Raw genomic sequence first — 18,757 nt, forward strand, 5'->3', positions numbered from 1 at the left:
CGTGTGCCTAGGTCCCTATTTTGTGGCATTTTAGAGTCTGAGATAATAGATAGATGTTCTCAGTGCATCCAGCACACGTAAATAATGGAATGGACTTAGGGATCTGTGACACTCAAATAGGAATAGGCAGGAAAAACCTGTTAAAGTATTGACCTGTGAACAAGCTCACCCTCAGTCTCTTCTTACCCTCACTGACCCCTACAGCCCTCATTGTTCGACCCCTTGCTCATTTCTCTGTCTTTGCTTCTCCTTTGTTTTAGCTTTCAACCCACTGATGGTATTAAAGATTTAAAGATGAAGGAAGGAGAGCCCTAGCCTGCAAGGAGCTCTTCTCTGAGGAGAACTTATCTGAAGCAAATGTGGATATTGACAGGGACTGACCTCTATTGTGCAGGGGCTGCTGATGATAGAACCCAGGAGAGAGATGCGTCTCACCCTCTGCTGGTGCCATGTTTACACAGAGACTACCCAGAACAAAGCGCTGCAGAGTTGAGCTCAAGGCTAGGAAGATCTAGTCTTGCTCTCTAAGTGAGGCCTTCCTGTACGTGAGAGAGCAGTGACTTCTAGGAGTTGCTCTCCCTCTGTTTCATGATTATTTCGATATCTTGTTAGAGGCTCATGCTCTGCGTCACTGTGATTTACTGATATGACATGTTTATCTAATGATTCTTTAGCAATTAAAAAAAAATCGGGAGTCAGATATCAGGGTAAAAATTTGTATTATCAGAAAACCGACCAGTAACCTCCTATCTCATCTGTTCCTCCATCCAAAAGGACTGAGATTCTCGCTAAGCCTGCCTTACTACTTTCTGTCTCTCTATCTGGCCTCAGTCCTCCAAAACTTCTATGGTTAAGTTTGGTCAGCTAGCGGCTAGCTCTGCCCTCTGAGTCAAAGCAAACTCTATTGTCAGAGTGTGATCAAAATATCACGCAATGCTGATATGTACCCCAGACGGCTGTTTTAGAGTCAAGAAGCCAACTTGTCTTACCGTTCTATTGCTGGGAAGAGATCCCATGACCAAGGCAAGTTATAAAGGGAGCATTCGATGCGGGAGCTCAAGGTTCTAGAGGGTTAAAGTCTGTAGTCATCATGGCAGGAAGCATGAGCATGGCCCAGGCAGGCAGGCAAATTGTGTTGGGGCACTAGAAAGAAAAGTGTATCAAGAGACAAGGAGAAGAGGGTTCAATGGGAATAGGTGGACTCCTAGAACCTCAGCGCCTGCCACCAGTGACTCATCTTCCTCCAAGGCCTCACTTTCTAATCTTTCCCAAACAGTTTTACCAACTAGTTACCAAGCATTCAAATCTATGAGCCCATGAAGGCCATTCTCATTCAGATCTGCACACTACTTAGCTATGGATCTCCCAGTAACCTCCGGCCTATGGCCTTTTCTGGTAGCAGGTCATGCTCTCCTCTGGGGGGCACTCTCTCCGACTCAGTTGTGGCCTTCTCACAGGGCCTTCCCCTGCTAGACAGGGCAGACATTTGCCAGGGCCTCCTTCCTAGAAGTGCTTCCCTGCCCGCTCCCCAGGCCTGCCCCACCATGCTTAGCCTTCATACATATCAACCCACCATGTTTATCCAGCATACATGTCGAGGAGCTCCTTTGGGTAGAAAAGTCCTCATTTCCCATCTCTCTCTCTTAGATTTATTGAAGTTACTGGCTGTCTGCTACCTGTGCAAACTTCTGCTTCTCCTGGGATCCTCTACTCATTTTACCCTTCTTTCGTCCTGTCCTGTCACCATTTCCAGCTTGTCCTTCATGAGAACAGTGAGGTTTATATATGGTTCTCTGGTAAATTGTTAGGAAAGAGAAATCAACTGTCTTTACTAATTGTTTTCCCCACAACTTTATCTTAACTTATGGTTCTACCTTTTTTTTTTTTTTAACTTTGTCTAGGATGATACAATGTGATTATTGTCTGCTATGGGTTTCAGCATTCAAATATATCCCTACCAGTTCATCATCATTTATTTTTTTTAATATTTGAGTATTGTGGGCATCCATATGTTTAATAACACTAGGAGACTCTTCTTTAACCTGCTGTTCTTCCTTGTGTTCTGTGTTCTTTCTCCCGAGCACAGCATCCCAGTCCTAACACCTTGTCCCAGGACACGTAGTCCCCTCGTAGTATGCTGAGAAGAGTCTGTAGATACCAGCTTGTCACGCCATTCTGTGTGGCATTGATCTGGAGGGAGAGCAGGAAGTCTGTAAGGAGGACATGTGTTTTTAAGATTCAAGGAGAATGAATCGTGAAGGAGGAGACCTTCTATTGTACACCATGTCTTCCAGAGCTAGCGGCCCAGTAGGACGACAAGCTTGTTTTCCCATAGCATTTCCCCTCCTTGAAAACGCAGTGGCTGCAAGTGCCCTTCTGATGAATGAGTGAGCAGTCTGCATCCCAAATGCTCTCCTGTGCTGTGTAGGTTTACTGCTTGTCCAGCGAGCCCTTGCCTGAGTGTCTGTGTGTTGGCCTAGACCAGCTCTCTGCTTAAGAACTTTCTTCTTGGTGCTGCAGTCACAGCTCGATCGCAATTGCAATTCAACTATGCTTCCTTTTCTGTCTCTGTAATTATTTTGTCTGTAGAAAAATGTCAGTAGTTCTGACAAATTGAATCCCGTGTTTACTGACTGCCTCGTCTTCTGAATCACAGGTTCCTGAATCAAGTCAAACAGGTTAGAAGACAGGTTCCACTGGAGCGTCACACCTACTCTTATCATTAGTGAGTGTGGGAATCTATCACGAACTGGCTCTGTATTAGGTAATTCATCACTCTCTGTGTGGGTACTTTACCTAGTCTTATGTTTTCAGTGTAGAAATCTTCCAGATCTTCCCAGAAGCTTTCAGTAAAAAAAAATATTAAAATATATTTAGTTAATATGACTAGCATCGGGGCTGGAGAGATGACCTGGCACATAAGAGCATGGACCAGAATTTGGTTCTCAGAACCCATGTTGTGTTGCTCTAGGTCAGCAGGATCCAGTGCCCTCTTCTGGAGTCTTCGGGCACCTGCACAGATGTATGCTCATCCCACACTTGATAATAAGAATAAAATGAGAAAAAATAATAATAAGAAAAAAAATAATGAGAAAAAAATCTTAACAGTAGTGACTAGTACCTGAGAGTTTGAGATATTGCCCAACATTGAGAGCAGAGGCAGAGAAGAGGAAAGATAAAGGTTTGATTTCATCAGCGTCCTCACTTTAGCTGCTGCTGTCTTCATAGGCAGTGCCAAGTACATGAACTTTTCTAGAAGGACCATGGAGGATGTAAAAGTTGGGAAGTACAGACGTCAGGTCTTCAGTTCATCCAGAGCTGAATTCTTACTCTATGTATATCTCCGACTTGTGACTAAAAACTGTTCTAGGAAACTTGACCCCCCCCGCCCCAACTCTCCACCCCTCCTCCTCTTCTTCTGTGGATGCAAACCTAGCTCCATATGGGGTCTGATACTTACTTCTTAACCCTCAAATGTTGTCTGCTTTCAGCAGAGAGATACTTGGATTCACGATTTTTGTAGCACAATTTCAAATCCTCTTTCACCTTCTTGATTGCTCTTCTATGGCAGCTATGATAGATAGTCACCCATCTTCATTAGAAATCTCAGAAAGTCTGGTTTGTCTGTAGAATGTGGGGATGGTACTCAAGCAGGAGTTTTTCCTGTGGTTGACTGTGGTATTTCCCGATGCCACGCTAGGAGCTGAGGAATGTTGCCTCTAGTATCCTTCCATCTCTTGGTAACAATGAGTTGGTGAGAGAGAGTCTTAAGAATATAATAATCTTCTTGGAAAATCGTGAGGAAATTGGGGTTCTATGAGAACACCGATGCATCTGTTCACACTGGTCACTTTGGATATCATAGAATTAGTAGACACCTGGATATTGGAATTGTGTATTCAAAAAGTGTCTTTAAAAATGTCCGTGTAAGTTAGGAGCTGTCGGGTTTCTGGAAATACAGAGAGCAATAAAGCATGGCCTTAACCTTGAGAAAGTCACATGCTGTAGGGAAGGTGGCAGCAACAGTCAATCAGAGTCCAGTGTGACTGCCATCACACTGGGTAGACCCAGTTTCCGGGCCTGGTGAGCACAGAACATGCCATAGTGCCCTCAGCTCCTGGTTACAATGAGGGAAGGAAGCTTTCTTTTAGAGTCTTTATATCATCAGTGCTGAGTCACTGGTGGGGTTTTATACGTGTCATCTCATTATCCTTTATGTATGCCAACTCCCAGAGGTTGGTCCTGTTAGGGACCTATATTATAATTAGGGAAAACAGGCAGAGATGGAGTAACTTGCTTAAAGTCACGTTACGTGTTGAGTCCAGATTCAAAGACAACGTGACACCTTTCTCAGAGCCATTGTCTAGAACAGTGGCCCCTGACAAAATGGCATTGGCAGTGTGTGCAGACATTTTTGATGGACATTTTTGCTATCCAGTGGAAAGAGTCTAGGATACTGTCCAACATTTTCCAAAGTACAGGAAACCCTCCAAAGCAAAGAATGCCCAGGCTACAGAGTCACTAATGAGAATGGCCCAGGCACACTGTCCCTAGTGAGCAGTCTGTCTATGGCTTTGGAGCTACTTTTTATCTGCCTCTGAACAGTCATTTAGATGATCAGTCACCTGTAGTTATCCACTGGGTCCAAATTCTAGAGATCTTGAAGGACGCCAGAGACCAGTGATGTCCAAGTCTTCTACAAATGGGGCCCAAGAGATGGCTCCACAGTTTATAACACTTGCTCTTGCAGGTTGAATGCCCAGCACATTTAGTGGCTCACAACTGTCTGTCTTCCCAGTTCCAGGGGGTGTGATGCCCTCCTTTGGCCACTGCTGGATACCTGTGTCCCACGGAGCACATATAGACAAACAGGCACATACATGTACACAAATAAAATAAACATTTAAAAACTTTAACATTTTTATAAGACTGAATATTTGCATATGAGTGCCACATCCTCCCACATATGGTAAATCTTCTCTAGATAATGTTCAATATAAAATAAAATATGCAAGCTGAGTAAATAATTGCTGTAACATATTGTTTTGGGAATGCGAGCACACATGTTGACTAGTCACACAGTTTTATATACGAGGTTTGTTGTTATTTGTTAGTTCTTTGGCTTTGTATTCTTGAGACAGGATCCTGCTGTATAGAGCAGACTGTCCTAGAACCCAGGCAGGGGTTTGTCTCAGCCTCTGCTGAGAGCTGGGATTCCACGTGTGTACCACCACACCTGGGTATTCTTTACATATTTTCATTGTGAGTATGCTTGAAGCTGTCGGTGCAAAAGGGTGGCTGTACTTCAAAACATTCAAAAACCAACAAGGGATGGATGACCTTAGAGATGACAAAGACACTGAGCCAAAGCTCTTAGGAATTTGGAAGATAGGTCTCTTGTCACTGAACTGCTCAAGATCTGTTTGTGTGTAAAATTGAGCGGATTCTATGATTTTCTTTTATTTCTACAAGTTGGAAAAATCTGTGGAGATTCTGGAAGAAAGTGGTATTGTGGGTATGAATGCCCTTTATAAGACTTAAAATCAGCCAGATAGTGGTGGCACATGCTTTTAATCTTGGTGCTTGGGAGGCAGAGGCAGGCAAATCTCTTGAGTTTCAGGCCAGCCTGGTCTACAGAGTGAGTTCTAGGACAGCCAGGGCCACACAGAGAAACCCTGTCTCAAAAAACCAAACCAACCAGCCAACAAAAATTATTATCAAACAAACACAATTATTATTTTGGAGTCTTGGGGTGAGAAAATATTTCTGTGGACCACAAGATTTATATATTATAAATTTATATATTTATATATAGAGATACATATTAAATTAAAAGTAAATATTTAAATTGTAATTTTTTTCTTTATATACTTTTTGAATATTTGTGGTCTGATAAGTTATTTAAATACTGTGCATTTCTTCAAAATGAAAACAATCAGATTCATCCCTTAATTATGTTCCTTTCAAATTCTAACTTCATGGAAGGGGAAAGAATTGAAGTTGTTAAATCAGTTCCAGGTAGTGTGTTAATGTGAGAAGCAACATACACTAGATCCATCTTTCGAGTCAGTGAGGCCAAACAGGTGTGCACTGTAGTCATCCATCGAGTGGGTGTAAACTCATGAATTTTGTGTCTCTGAGGTTTTTGGTGAGTGTAGTGGCTTGGCGTGTGCGTGTTTCTTCCAGACAACAGGTTGTGTCAGCTCCTGGTCATCAGGCACAATTGTGGCCTTCCCTCCGAATGTGCCAGGTCCTACGGTGACTCACCCAAGCCTTCAGGTGTGTACAGCACACACTCGTGTTCCGGCGCAGCAGCTGGAGTTATTTATTTATTTTGAGGGACGGATCCATTTCACACTCCAGGATAGGGGAGCTGCGAGGATGCTCCCTGCGCCTGCTCCTGGGCAGAGTACACTAGGGGGCCGCTCTGTTTCCCCAGGAGGTCCAGCTGGGGACTGTGCCAGAGCCGGGCCACCCTCCTTCCAGCTGGACCCTACATAAAGGTGTCAGATTCAAGTCCTCCGATAGGTCAGTCTTCTAAAAGTGCGTTCAAGTTTCTATGGTGTTGGGTTTTTTTTTTTTTCCTCCCAGAAGGGGAGGGCAAGAGGAGCTTTTGCTGTACAAATTCTTTTCCTTGTATGTAGACGCTAAAAGGAAGCTTCGCACTGGGCATGTTCGGATGTGAATGGGTTTGCTGATAAGCAACAGCCTCCCGGAACCATAGGCTTAAAATAGTCCTCCCACCACCTCCCCCCAGGAGCTGCAAATGGTATCTGCCAAACAGATGACAAAGTACCTTGGACTGAATCACACCGAGACAGCATTTTGAGCAGAAGGCAGGCTAAACTCTTGTAATTACTGTTTATAGCTGGCCGGGGCTTCCTAAGAGAGGGCAAACACAAGAGGAAATAAGTTTCCTGAACCTTTCAGATGGCTGTGCACTAATTAAAGGCCAGCACGGGACAGGTAATTCTCAGACAGGCACCGAGTTGTTCCTGAGACCACAGTTCACCGCACGTTTTTTCTCTGGAGGGAGCGAATAGATAATTGGGACATTTCCCCCCTTTATTTTTCCTCCCATCTCCGTTTTGAACTCATGGCCTTGAACTCACAGTGAATTGAAGAAAGAAAGCGATGGATATGTCTGACCCCAATTTCTGGACTGTGCTCTCAAACTTTACTCTGCCTCATTTGAGGAGTGGGAACAGACTTCGGCGCACACAAAGGTAAAAAAACGCGGGATCTTCCTCTGGAGTAGGGAAGGCTTTCTCTACCAGAGGCTGGGGGCTGCCGGGTCCTCACCGCACCTGGCATTTTGTTTGTTGGTGACAGTTTGAAAAGTTTGTACCTTCTTGGGGGAGGGGGGAATTGTCTCTGTTTCAGTGGTTCCTCTCCTCTGTGGGGCTTCCTGGGGTTTCCTGAGCACTCTGCCCAGAATTCTTTCGCAGTGTGGATAATCAGACATTGCCTTGCAATGGGGCGCTTTGTCTCTGTCCATTTATCTACGTGTATTTTTATCATTTCATTCACCCAGACCTGGGCCTACTGGCATTCCTTATAGAGAGCCTCCTGGAGGTTCCCCTACGTCAGATATTTCATCCATCGATTTAGAAGATGCGAATCTGTGTTGCAGAGATAACCCAGTGATCCTATTTCTCACTGACTGCTTTTTAAAGAAGATCTGTACAACTTTAGCATTTTGACTTTTTATTGTTTTGCTGACATTAATTACTCAGATAGGGCTGGTCTTTCATTTGTACTATATATTTGACAGAATGGCTGTAGGTGGGGTAGAGTTGGTTGGGAGTCGAGATGGGACTCCCTCTGCAAGTGAAAGGGAGGTCAGAGTGTGTTTGCAGATGGCTGGAGTGAGATTATGATTTAAAGGAGGCATTTCTCACCCCCATTTCCAGTAGCGTTGATGTTCTTTGAGAGGGTTACACCCCCTCCATTGTGTAAATACAGATTCTTTTTGAAAATCAAAATTTGGTTTGGCATATACGTGCGAACATGCTTGAAACAGTCCAGTCAAATAAACAGGATGCCGACTATCAGATTTGGAACTTTGCAATCTCTGTTCTCTCTGCTCTTTAGAGAAATACAAGAAAATAGCTTTTTTTGGTGGAGCAATACCTGTAGCTATGGATAGTGTTAATGCAGATATAAAGTGCTTCCAAAAGTTAGTCATGTTTCTTTTTGAATTTTTAAGGTATCTTTTGTAGCTTAGAGTACATACACACACATATATACATATACACATCCACAAATCATATACATGCTGATATCTGTGTGTGTGCGCACGTGCATGCGTGCGCCAGAGAGAGAGAGAGAGAGAGAAAGAGAGAGAGAGATCTGGAAGATTTTAAGATCATATTAATGCAACTTGAACAATGCTGACATCCCTAAATCCCATTGAATTCTTCAGCTGTTTTGCTTGTTTTATGATATACCTGGGCTCTTTCACTGTGTCCTCCATGCCCCCAAATTTTCAACATAACAAGTAAGGTTGAGGAGAAATACAGAATCTCTGTGAATGGGCCATTGTGTCTCACCATACTAAACGCCAAGGTTCTCACCTGTTCTGTTTGGTTAGAGCATTTTGTTTCCCGAGAGGGCAGTCCTGACTGTGCCACAGTTCTGCCCTCACCTAGAGCCAGATAAAGAGGCCCTGCCATTGTACCCGTATGTCTGGTCCTGAAAAGCAGGTGGAACCTTTGTTCCTCGTCCCTGCCCACCTGTTGATGGTCCCATGGAAAGAGTCTGCTGCGTGAGGAATTCTCAGGCTGGACAGACCTGTGTCTTAGGACAGTATCTGGTCTAGCCTGCTCACTCCAATTAAGTCTGATGTAACCTGGGCCAGGAGAGTTGGGGAGAGCCGTTTCCACTCTCCAAGTCATGGACGTGTGTCTTCAGTTCAGGAAAACAGAAAGATGGGTTCTGGTCTTCCTTTCTTGGAGTCTGGTGTTTGCAAATGTGCCCCACAGACCACCTCAGCAGCCACCCTTCTACTTACTGTCTATCAACAGGATAGCCTTGCTTTGTACTTAGTGATCTGGCGTCCCTGATCCAGAATGCTTAGAAACAATGTATTTTTGATTTCAGGTATTCTTGGAGTTCGGAATATGTGCATAGATGTCACTGGTGGAATGTCTCTAATTAGAAACAACTCTAAAACCCAAAACGTAGGAACGTACTCAGTTTGTGATTTTCTGGCCTTTGGACTTTGAGTTCTCAGATGAGGGAGCTCAGCTTGTCTGTAGACTCGGAAGGTTGACGGGCAGAGACCCTCCTGTGGTGTGTGTGGCTGCGCAGGTCAGTTGTGTCTTCCCCAAGCACGTGGGAAATGTGTGCATATTCCGTGGCCTTCCCTTTCTGGGATGTCTCTTAATGGATCTAGATCCTGATTTTTCCAAGTCTCTCTCTCTCTCTACCTGGGAAGTCTGTCCTTTCCAAAGGATCTCTTTATTCCAAAGGGTGCTGTCTTTTCTACTGGGCTACTGTCCTGTCTGCACACTGTCCTGACTTGTGTGATAGATGCTACTTTTTCTGGTTCACATCAAACTGTGTTGTTACCTGTTAGGAAATACCAACTTCTAGGAGTGAAATTTAGCTCTTAAGCCTGACAGTGAGCGTCATAGAACTCATTGGAATAGGAACGATGTACCACTTAAATAGAAGATCGGATGCTTCTTCATTCACACCTTAAAAACCTGAGCTATGGCAGATGCTGTCAGCATGCAGGCCATGGGTTTGCTTCATCGCAGTTGTCCTGCTGGTCCAGCCTGGCACAACCTTGTTCGTTTCTCCGTTCACATAGACTAGGCGTCCTGCCTGGCCTGAAACTCCCGGAGTTCCCGGGGAAAGGGGCTCACAGATTGACTTTCACACATAGATATTTAGGATGGCACTGAAATCCTTGTACACCAAATATAGTACAGCCATAGGAGGCATGGGTTGTCTGAGTATATGCAGACTAAGGACCAGAGTCCTTTGGAAATGGTTTTCGTGTAGCTGTCTGTCCATACACCTTCCTTCTTTACCCCACTTCCTCAAACCATCTCAAAACCACTGTTCTGTTGCATGAGAGACACAGATCTGAACTTCATAGACAGGATCTTCCCAGCTTCTCTGCTGAGAATGGAGTAAGTGCTGAACGCGACTTTAACGTCATTGATCTGTAGATATGCCTGCCATCCATTGGGAATCTCTGACAAGGAAAGGAGCTGCGGGCATCCATGTCAGCACCTGTTAGAGTGCTTTTTCTTTTCCCGTTGGATGAAAAACTTGGCGAAGAGGAGGTCAAGTGTCCTGCAGCCATGTCTCCTCTGGGTCACATGCTTCTGGGTTTCCTGGTTGGTCTTTGCTTGTCCTGAAATGCTCTAGAGGGCCTGGAGACGCTTGATTTTTAACTCTTTCTTTCTCTGTCTCTCTGTCTCTGTCTCTCTCTCTCTTTCTTTCTTTTTTTCCTTCCTTCCTTCCTTCTTTCGTTCCTCTTTCTTCTTTCCTTCCTTCCTTTTTTCCTTTCCTTTCTTCCTTCCTTCCTTTCTCCCACTCCTCTATTTCTCTCTCTCTGTTTCTCTCTCTCTCTCTCTCATTTGTTACTGTTTTTGCATTTTTTTGAGTCAGGGTTTCTCTATGTAACAGTTCTGGCTGTCTTAGAACTCCCTTTGTAGACCAGGCTGGCCTTGAACTCATGGAGATCAACCTGTCTCTGCCTCCCAAGTGCTGGGATTCAAGGTCTGTGCCACCACGGGTGATTTTTAACTGTCAATTTCCCTAAATCTGGCATGTTGTCATTAGCTTAGGTGTTTTTCTCCAAACCCTAATGACAGTCCCTCCCCGGCCAAATCAAGAAAACCTTTCTCCAGGCCAACACACAGTCTAGTTCACTCTAAATCACGTCAAGCAAATCTTCCAAATATATTTTCTGAGGATTCCAACTTCTAAGAACCAAGGAATAAAAGAAGTTTTTTTGCTATTGTTTTGTTTTTCCCATTTTCTAAGTTTGCATTACTTAGGGTTGTTCTGAGCAGCAGGCACGTGCAAAGATTTTTAACTGTCATAATTGTCAAAATAGATTGAATCTTTGTGAACACTGCCCCTTCCCTTCAGGAACATCTGTAGGATTTGGGTTTTTTCTGTTTGTTTTGGTCAAGCATATATGAGAAAGATGGAAAATGGACTTTCGTTCTGCCCTGACATTCACGGTAAACTTGCACTCACCTCTCTGGTTGGAAGTCCAGGTGAGTCGACAGGTGTTGAGCACCTACTGTGTACCTGGGTGTGTGGCTCAAAGCTGAGAGCTCAGTGCATGCTGTCTGTGAAACATGCAAAGAACATCCTTATAAACTAAGGCACAGTAAGTCACAGACACACTGGGACAAACACAAGACTTGAATCCAGGGAGCCAGGAAAGGAGGTTCTGAAAGATAAGGTGATATTTTGCGGATAGGAGAGTGCTCTCTCAAAGTGGGCAGAAATGCTGTTAACAAAGGCTTAGTGACTGTGGTGATGCAGAAATCAAGGAAGACTCATAGCTGAGTCTGTTGGAGCAGAAAGAACCAGAGCGAGAATGGACGTTGCCGGAGCTACACTGAAAAGGCAAGGATGAGGAGGGCGGATCTGAACTTAGTACACTTGAGTTTAACCCTGGACCCCATGGTGCTGGGCAAGTGCATGCGTCTGAACTTGACTTACTCCATCTTTGAAATAGGAAGAAGTAGCTTCCGTATTGGGTTATGTGTGCGAGTGTCATTACTGTTTCCTTCCGTCCCTAGCAGGGTCTGCTCTGCTGCCCTCTCCTCTCCCCTCAGCTCCAGCTTGGCTAATGAGCCTTTCATTTTCCTAATGCAATTACTGGTGAATGAAAACTCCAAGTAAATCATAGCTGTTGACATCACCACTGTCATGCCAGCCCGGGGATGAGTAGTCAGTGATGTGGCCGAGGAGAGCTGAGGGAGTGTAGAATACAGTGGAGGAAGGAGGATGTCTGGAGGTTCTGCAGCGCTCTGCTCAGTAAGCCGCTGCGTTTAGCCTCGCTGAAATGTTTTTTTTTTTTTCTAAGTTTAAAACAGAGAAGTGAAAGATACGATGGGAGTCCGTGAGCCATTGGTTCTGAGGGGGGCAAATGAGGGTTCCATGATGGCTCTGGCAAGTGTTTCTGGCTTGAGGGCCATGTGGGTGGCAGTCTGGAACCACCAAACCTGTGACGGTGGGGGATGAGAGAAGAGAAGGAGAACCTATACTTAGGGTTGCTCCTTCTATCCCATGGACAGTGGAAAACACATTTGGGGGATTTTGATTGTGTTCTAAGGACCACAGAGAATTTGTTCCTGCCTTCAGTTCCGGCTGAGGCAAGGGGTGCGTTAGTGGGTAAGACAGGCCCTGTGCCTCACCGTCACCAGTAAACAGATAGCTAAAAAAGCTATTGCCAAATTGAGGTCAGTGTTCCGACAGCTGTAAGCAAGAACTGAGAGAGAGAGAGAGAGAGAGAGAGAGAGAGAGAGAGAGAGAGACACTAACCTTGTGGGCGTAGAGTGGGGGCTGCTTTAAATGCTTTAGCCAGGGAAGGTCTTTTGGAAAGGTGATGTTTAAAGGGAGACGGAAGGCTGTGGGAAACATCTGGTGGCAACTGTCTGGGAACATCAAAGGCTCTGAAGCAGGACAAAACGAAAGTCCCCAGACAGGAGGTTGAAATTTAGGTATAGGGAGGGCGTTGACCTGGAAATCATCATTCATACCCCGGGAGGTGTGAATTAATATAATCTGAGGGAGGAACAGAGCCTCATTGAGGACATGAGCAGAGATGAGGCTGGAGACAGAAGAGATGACTTTCAAGGGGGAAATATCTCCTGAGGATGAAGGGTGTCTGCATGTGTGTTGTCCATGGCACGTGGGGTCCTCAGTGCCCACAGCACCAGCAGCTGTCCCATGATGCTCAGAGCAGACATTTGAAAAGCAGGAATGGGGTGAAGCCAGGAAATGCAGACGGGGTGGTGACCACTTTCTGTGGGCAGCTAGATCCAGTGGTCATACATCATCACAGCACGTCTTAGACGTCCAGGCAGCCCAGCAGACTTCTTGAATCACTTCCCCTGACTCACTGTTGCTCTCTCCATGGCTGCCTCATCCCCAGAACTGGCAGTGACAGAAGTTTCCTTTTTTCTCTTCTCCCTGGAAGCTCAGGTTCCTCCCACAGCCAGTGAGTCTCCCCTTCCCGCCCCTGCTGACAGCTGGGGTTTCTCTTGAAAGCCTTGAGTCAACTGGGTGTGGTGGCCTCCTCAAGAGGATGAGGCAGGGGATTGCTGCAAGTATGAGGCGGGCTTGGTCTGTGCGGTGAGCTTCAGACTAGCCAGGGAGACTCTATCCCCAAATACACATACACACCCATACAAAGCTCCACGTCTTGGTGTCCCCAAATCCTCTCACTCTCTGGGAGCTCCCTCCTGAGCCCTGGCACTAGGCCTTTCCCCTGCAGCTGGTTCCACAGGTGGCTGAAACCTGGCCCCTTGTGTAGCTCCTCCTTGCCTCTCCACGCCTGACCTGCAGGCTAGGCCCCTCCCTGAGTCCCTGGGCCCATTTCCCTCCCACTCCTTGCCTTGCCCAGGCCTGTTTCATAACAGATTCCTTTCATCCCTAGGTCTTCCTGTTCTCCACTCTACCTTGCTATTGCTGTAGGCCTCGCCCTGCCATTCCCTCATCCACAGTGAGCTCCCACTTGGCTAATGTGCCCTGGAGCTGTCGTGTAGCCCCTCCCCTGTGCCACACCCTGCCCAACCTTTTCGATGAACACCCCAGCCAGGAAAGAGAGGGTGCCTCTCCAAGACCTTGGCATTTATGGTTCTTAATACCCTGTGCTGAGGGTTTAGGCTTCCTCATAGAACAGGGCGTTTTTTACTGACTATGAACTTCCCCTTAAAGTCGACCAGATCCTAGCAACCAGGAGACAAAGGCAGGTGGATCTCTATGGGCTCAAGGCTAGTCTGGATTAGAACAAGAGCTCCCAGGTTGTCTGGGGGAGCCCTGGAACGTTCAGGTGAGGGGAGAGGGAGGCCAAGAGTGGGAGAGGAGCGCCGTTGGAGAGGGATGTGGAAAAGTGGACCAAGGAGGTTTCCAAAGAAACTTCTTGAAAACAAACCATGAGAATTGTGAAGGTATACTTTGAGGAGAGGTGTGAAGTCTCATCCTGTAACTGAATAGCACTGGATACTGTGTTTGGGCTTCTCTGTCTGGCTGTTTTATGTCTCAGGAGCCTGTGATAGGGAGGTAGGATGTTCCTATATTAATACAGGCAGGTCAAAAGTGGGGATCAAATGTGTTAATCTTTTATGATTTTGCTTTGTTTTCTTTACAAACCCATCTTGGTATCAGGAGTTTGAATAGTATCTTTAAAGCAGGGGAGTCATAACTTTGAGATAGAGACTAAAAAGCTGATAGATATTGGCATCAAGACATCCCGAGTCCCTGTGTGAGGATATCCATAGAGAAAAAGGTCTGGTGTTGCGCTGGCGCTGCATAACTCTAGGTAGTCGTCATCATTGTATTGGTTAGAAGAGAAGTGGCTCATCTCTTAGGAAGATTCAGATTGGGAGTTTCTGAACCCCCTAGCGTGGTCCTGGGCACACCCAGCTCTAGTGTGAGCATGCACAAAGCTATTCTAACCTGACCTAGCTTCCCCGGATGTCATCCAGTCATTGGAATATGACATCATGATAACTGAATAATCTCTTTGAAAGGTAAGTAGAAGAGCCAAGATATTTAAGAACGGGCCCGGGGCTACCAGGATGAGAGTAGAATGGGGTGCATAGCACCACCTGTAAAACCGCCACTCTCTGTCGGCAGAAACCGGCTATACATTAACATGTGGTTTTCATGGTACATGGGTACGTTTTGTAACTAGAGAAATTTCTAAATAAAAGTTCCCATGGGCTGTGAATATTTGTAGTTCAGGTACTTTCTGTTTTCTTTCTTCTTCATCTGCCTGAAAAGTAGGGATGGTCCATCAAGAACTTGCTGTAAATTCTAAAAATGTTGACCTTAATCCTTGTTATAGAATAGGAGGACCTGAGGGAGTTTTAGCTAGACTTAATGGCTATTGGACATGCTTATGAGAGAAGGTAATTACACTGATGTCAAACTCAACAGGCATAAAGAAAAGAAGAACATAGAGCAGACTTTAGGCTTTGATCAGCCTTGACGGATTTCTAGCAGTAGGCAGGGTTAATGTTTATCTCCTTTCTGAAGCACCCCATTGTTTGCTTTATTGTAGAACCCTTGGGGATTTCTCCATCCCGGTCCTGTTTTGGTCTTCAGTTTATTAGTGGCTGTGGTTTTGTTAGTGCAGTGTCTTTAACCCACTGTGATGTCAGGTAAAATGCACATCTCAACATAAGAGCTCAACCTCCTCAGAGCTGAGCACCAGTTCCCCACGACTCTGGAGTTCCTAACCGGACATAGATGTTTATAAGGCAAGCGTCTTTTGGAATAATGAAGTAGATTCCAGGCAAATCACGGGGGTGGGGACACTCACCTAATAGATCACATGGCTGAAGCCTCCCGTGGTCATGGGACTTGAGGGAGGAAAACTGAGCACAGCAGGCCCATTTTTCACCATGAGTACTGTAGAAGCTTGTTCGGCCCTGCTTCATTCAGCCTAATTTTAAATGTTACAGCACAGGTTGATGTCTCAGGATTGACTGTGTCGCCCCCTTAAGAGTCACTCTTGGAGGATTACCTACCCACCACTGACTTCCTTGGCTTTTAAATCAGAAGGAAGTCACTGCACCTAAACCTTACATAAAAACATGTATGCCCCATTCACATTCAACATGTGTTTCTTGTAGAATACACCATGCTGGATGTCTCTATACATTGGAAATTACAGTTATTAAATGTTTGATTTTATAGATTCATGGAGAGCTGACTAGGGAGAGTATGTTTGTCGTGGGAAAAGCTACCAGCTGAGGAAAACTCTCTAGGAAATGCCAAATGAACCCTTTGTACTGTAAAACAATAGCCATTAAGTGGCTATTATGTAATGTTGTTTCCTAAGTCTGAGTTTGATGGCTTGTTGATCTTGGACCTTGAGAAAGAATTCCTGTAAAAGTATTACTTTGACTTGGCTAACTAAATTCTAGACTTTAGATGCAAAAACCCAAAGGATCTTCCAAATAGGTTCCCTAGACCAAACACCAGGCACCGGAGTTAATGATAGACGGAGTCGATTTGATGTTTGCATGGGGATCCATTATCCATTGACCTCCCTTCATCCTAATGCCCAGCCGCATAAACAGGTAACTCATTCACCCCAAGCGAGCGTTGCTGTACTTCTCTGGAGGGCAGGCAGGTGGCCAGTCACCTGCAAGTCACCTGCCTTGGCATCTTGAACAAATAGTTGCGCATTTACATTTCCTGTCTACTGTAGTTCCCTGAATGGGGAGAGAGTTCGTTGTCTCCCATTGCCAGAGTGGCAGATGGGCATGGGGGGAAGTTCAGGCTGCTTTGGGTGGACGTTTGCATGGCAGATTCTGTGGGAGAAACTGGTGTGCTTATGGATCATAGTGCTCCATGTGTTTTGGGGGCTCTGTGTCCGGGGTTAGATGTTCAGGTCATGACTTTAGTAAGCACCGGCTGCCACATTTTTAGGGTGTACCATTACTCCTCAGTAGATGGAAGTTGGGCAGATTAGCCTTAGAAATCAAGACTTTTAAGCTTGGAAAACAATGTTGCTTTTCTTTTTAAAAAATTTTGATTGATTTAGTATTTCGTTAATTAGTTTAGTATGTGTGCATGCATGGGCATGTGTATGTGTGTTTCTGAGTAGACATAGCAGAGGACAACTTTCGAGAGTCTCTTCTCTCCTTCCAATATGTGGGTCCCAGGGACTGATCTCAGATCTACAATGCTTTTTTTTTTTTTTTTTTAAACCTAATAAGCCATCTCTCTAGCCCAGTGGCACCTCCTTAAGAATTCAGGCCTAGATTGGAGACCTGCTCCCTTTAGCCCATTTCTTAGATCTGATCACTTTGATGCCAACTCCTACCAAGCAGGCTTTCTGGTTTTTTGACATTGTGAAGATTGTGTATCACTTAATACCTTCTTACAGGAGCTCCCTATGAGCAGTCTGGGGAGTTCTTCCCTGTTGAGAAATCCCCTTAAATATTAGTCTCCCATCCCGCATCACGCTTGGGGTAAACTGTGGGTTACAATACAGGTACTTAACTTGTTACCCATTCGTGTGATACCATAATTTTATGACATTCCTAGGCTCTAAGCACATTTGTGGAATGGGACCGAGTCTGGGAACCCATGAGGGAAAAGGGACTCTTGGCGCCAAGAGACAGTCAGAGGTATTGAATCTAAGCCAGAGTAAATATATGTGCCCTTTACACTTTCTTTCAGTTAGCAGAAATCACTTCTAAACACTTGCTCTGGCATTAAGGAAGCTCGTCATGACCTATTGTTCAGAGAGGTTGGAGTCCTGCGGTAAGCCAGTTCTTTAGTTCCCGTGTGAGTGGCATATGCAGCCAGAAGCTGGAGAGACAGCCTGCGTTTGCAAACCTTCCGTTCTTATAGGTGTGTCCAGCAGGCAGTGGCTTGTAGCTGTTCCTTCAGCCACTTAACAGGTTTGATTTCAAATCTATTTAATAGAGAAACTAATATGGTTGGAGGGTATTCATGGCCCAGCATGAATGGACTTCGATGGGAAGTCCCAGGTGTGTATGCATCTTAAAAGCTATGTTAACGTCGTTAGACTAAAGTGCTTTTGGATTTGCTGTTGCTTTGTTCTGTCTGTCTGCTCGTCACAGATGAGGGCTGAAAGATGCCCAGGACTTAGATCAAGGAGGACGGGAACCCCAGTCCCGAGGCTAGGTAACTCCTTTTGCTGCCTTACAAGCTCTAAACAGAAGCCAAGTGTTTGTAAACTGGGCCAGAAGACAGGGAAGCCAAGCTCGGGAGGAGTTACCTCGGAAACCTGGGAAGCTAATTACAGTTAAAAATACTTAGAGGGGGTGACTTATGAGTCACACATCTCTGTGTGACCCTTTTACTGCTCTGGGAGGTTGCAGATGAGCCTGAATCACCCTCTGAAACCTGATAACCTAATAACCTAATTGCACTGTTTGACTTCTGAGGACAGAGGAGGCCCAGGGCTTGCCACATTGCCAGTTTTTTGTTTCTGTCCCAAGAACTCATGCAGTGCCTTTTTACATGACCAGGGTTGTGCTAACTCTCTGGGACGCAAAGGTGGTATATGCCACGCTCCTTTTTAATTAAGTAGCCCAGTTCAGTGGGGTTACAAAGAAATGTAGACAAATAATTATAGTGGTGTACAATGACCAGCAGCCTCGGCTAAGGGGGAGGGGCAGGAAGAGAATCTGCCGAGGGCGGCTGATAGGAAAGGCACTGCATCCTCACATGGTGCTGCAGAGGTCATGGCGACAGTGTCAAAGCGATGGTACAGATGACAAGTGGAGACTCAGAGAGGTGATGCAGTGGTCCCCACCTCTCACCAGTGTTAAGTGGTGAGTCCTGGTGGGAGCTTGGTCACCCCGATTCCCGTGGAAGTGGGCTGCGGCAGTAGTCTAATTCCTGAAAGTAATGTTGGTAAAGCAAGACTACGGTGTGTGAATTTTACGGAACAAGCAGCCGCTTGGTGATTTGGGAGATATTTGTGGCTCAGAGAGCTCCGATAATTTTGAACTTTGCTATAGAAATGCCACCTGCTGTCTGAGGGGAGGGAGGGAAAAACAGAAGT

General features: G+C 45.4%; 1 protein-coding gene across 15 annotated transcripts in view; it reads left to right on the forward strand.

The window, feature by feature from the left end:
* The window catches only part of Mast4 (microtubule associated serine/threonine kinase family member 4), a 905,780-nt gene that overhangs the window by 736,616 nt on the left and 150,407 nt on the right, over nt 1-18,757 (forward strand). For 2 of the 15 annotated variants that reach the window (XM_050160406.1, XM_050160410.1), the window contains exon 1: nt 6,805-7,226. The exons of 12 other annotated variants lie outside the window; for them this stretch is intronic. In XM_050160406.1, coding sequence (XP_050016363.1) covers nt 7,135-7,226 — 92 coding nt within the window. In that variant the 5' untranslated portion in view covers nt 6,805-7,134. Of the gene's footprint in view, nt 1-6,804; nt 7,227-17,548; nt 17,715-18,757 lie in introns of those variants that run through there. One more of the 15 variants, XM_050160408.1, reaches the window with a different exon arrangement.

The sequence above is a fragment of the Alexandromys fortis genome, unplaced genomic scaffold (assembly GCF_014885135.2).
Source record: "Alexandromys fortis isolate MF-2015 unplaced genomic scaffold, M_Fortis_MF-2015_v1.1 scaffold_76, whole genome shotgun sequence".
NCBI classification, from domain to species: domain Eukaryota; kingdom Metazoa; phylum Chordata; class Mammalia; order Rodentia; family Cricetidae; genus Alexandromys; species Alexandromys fortis.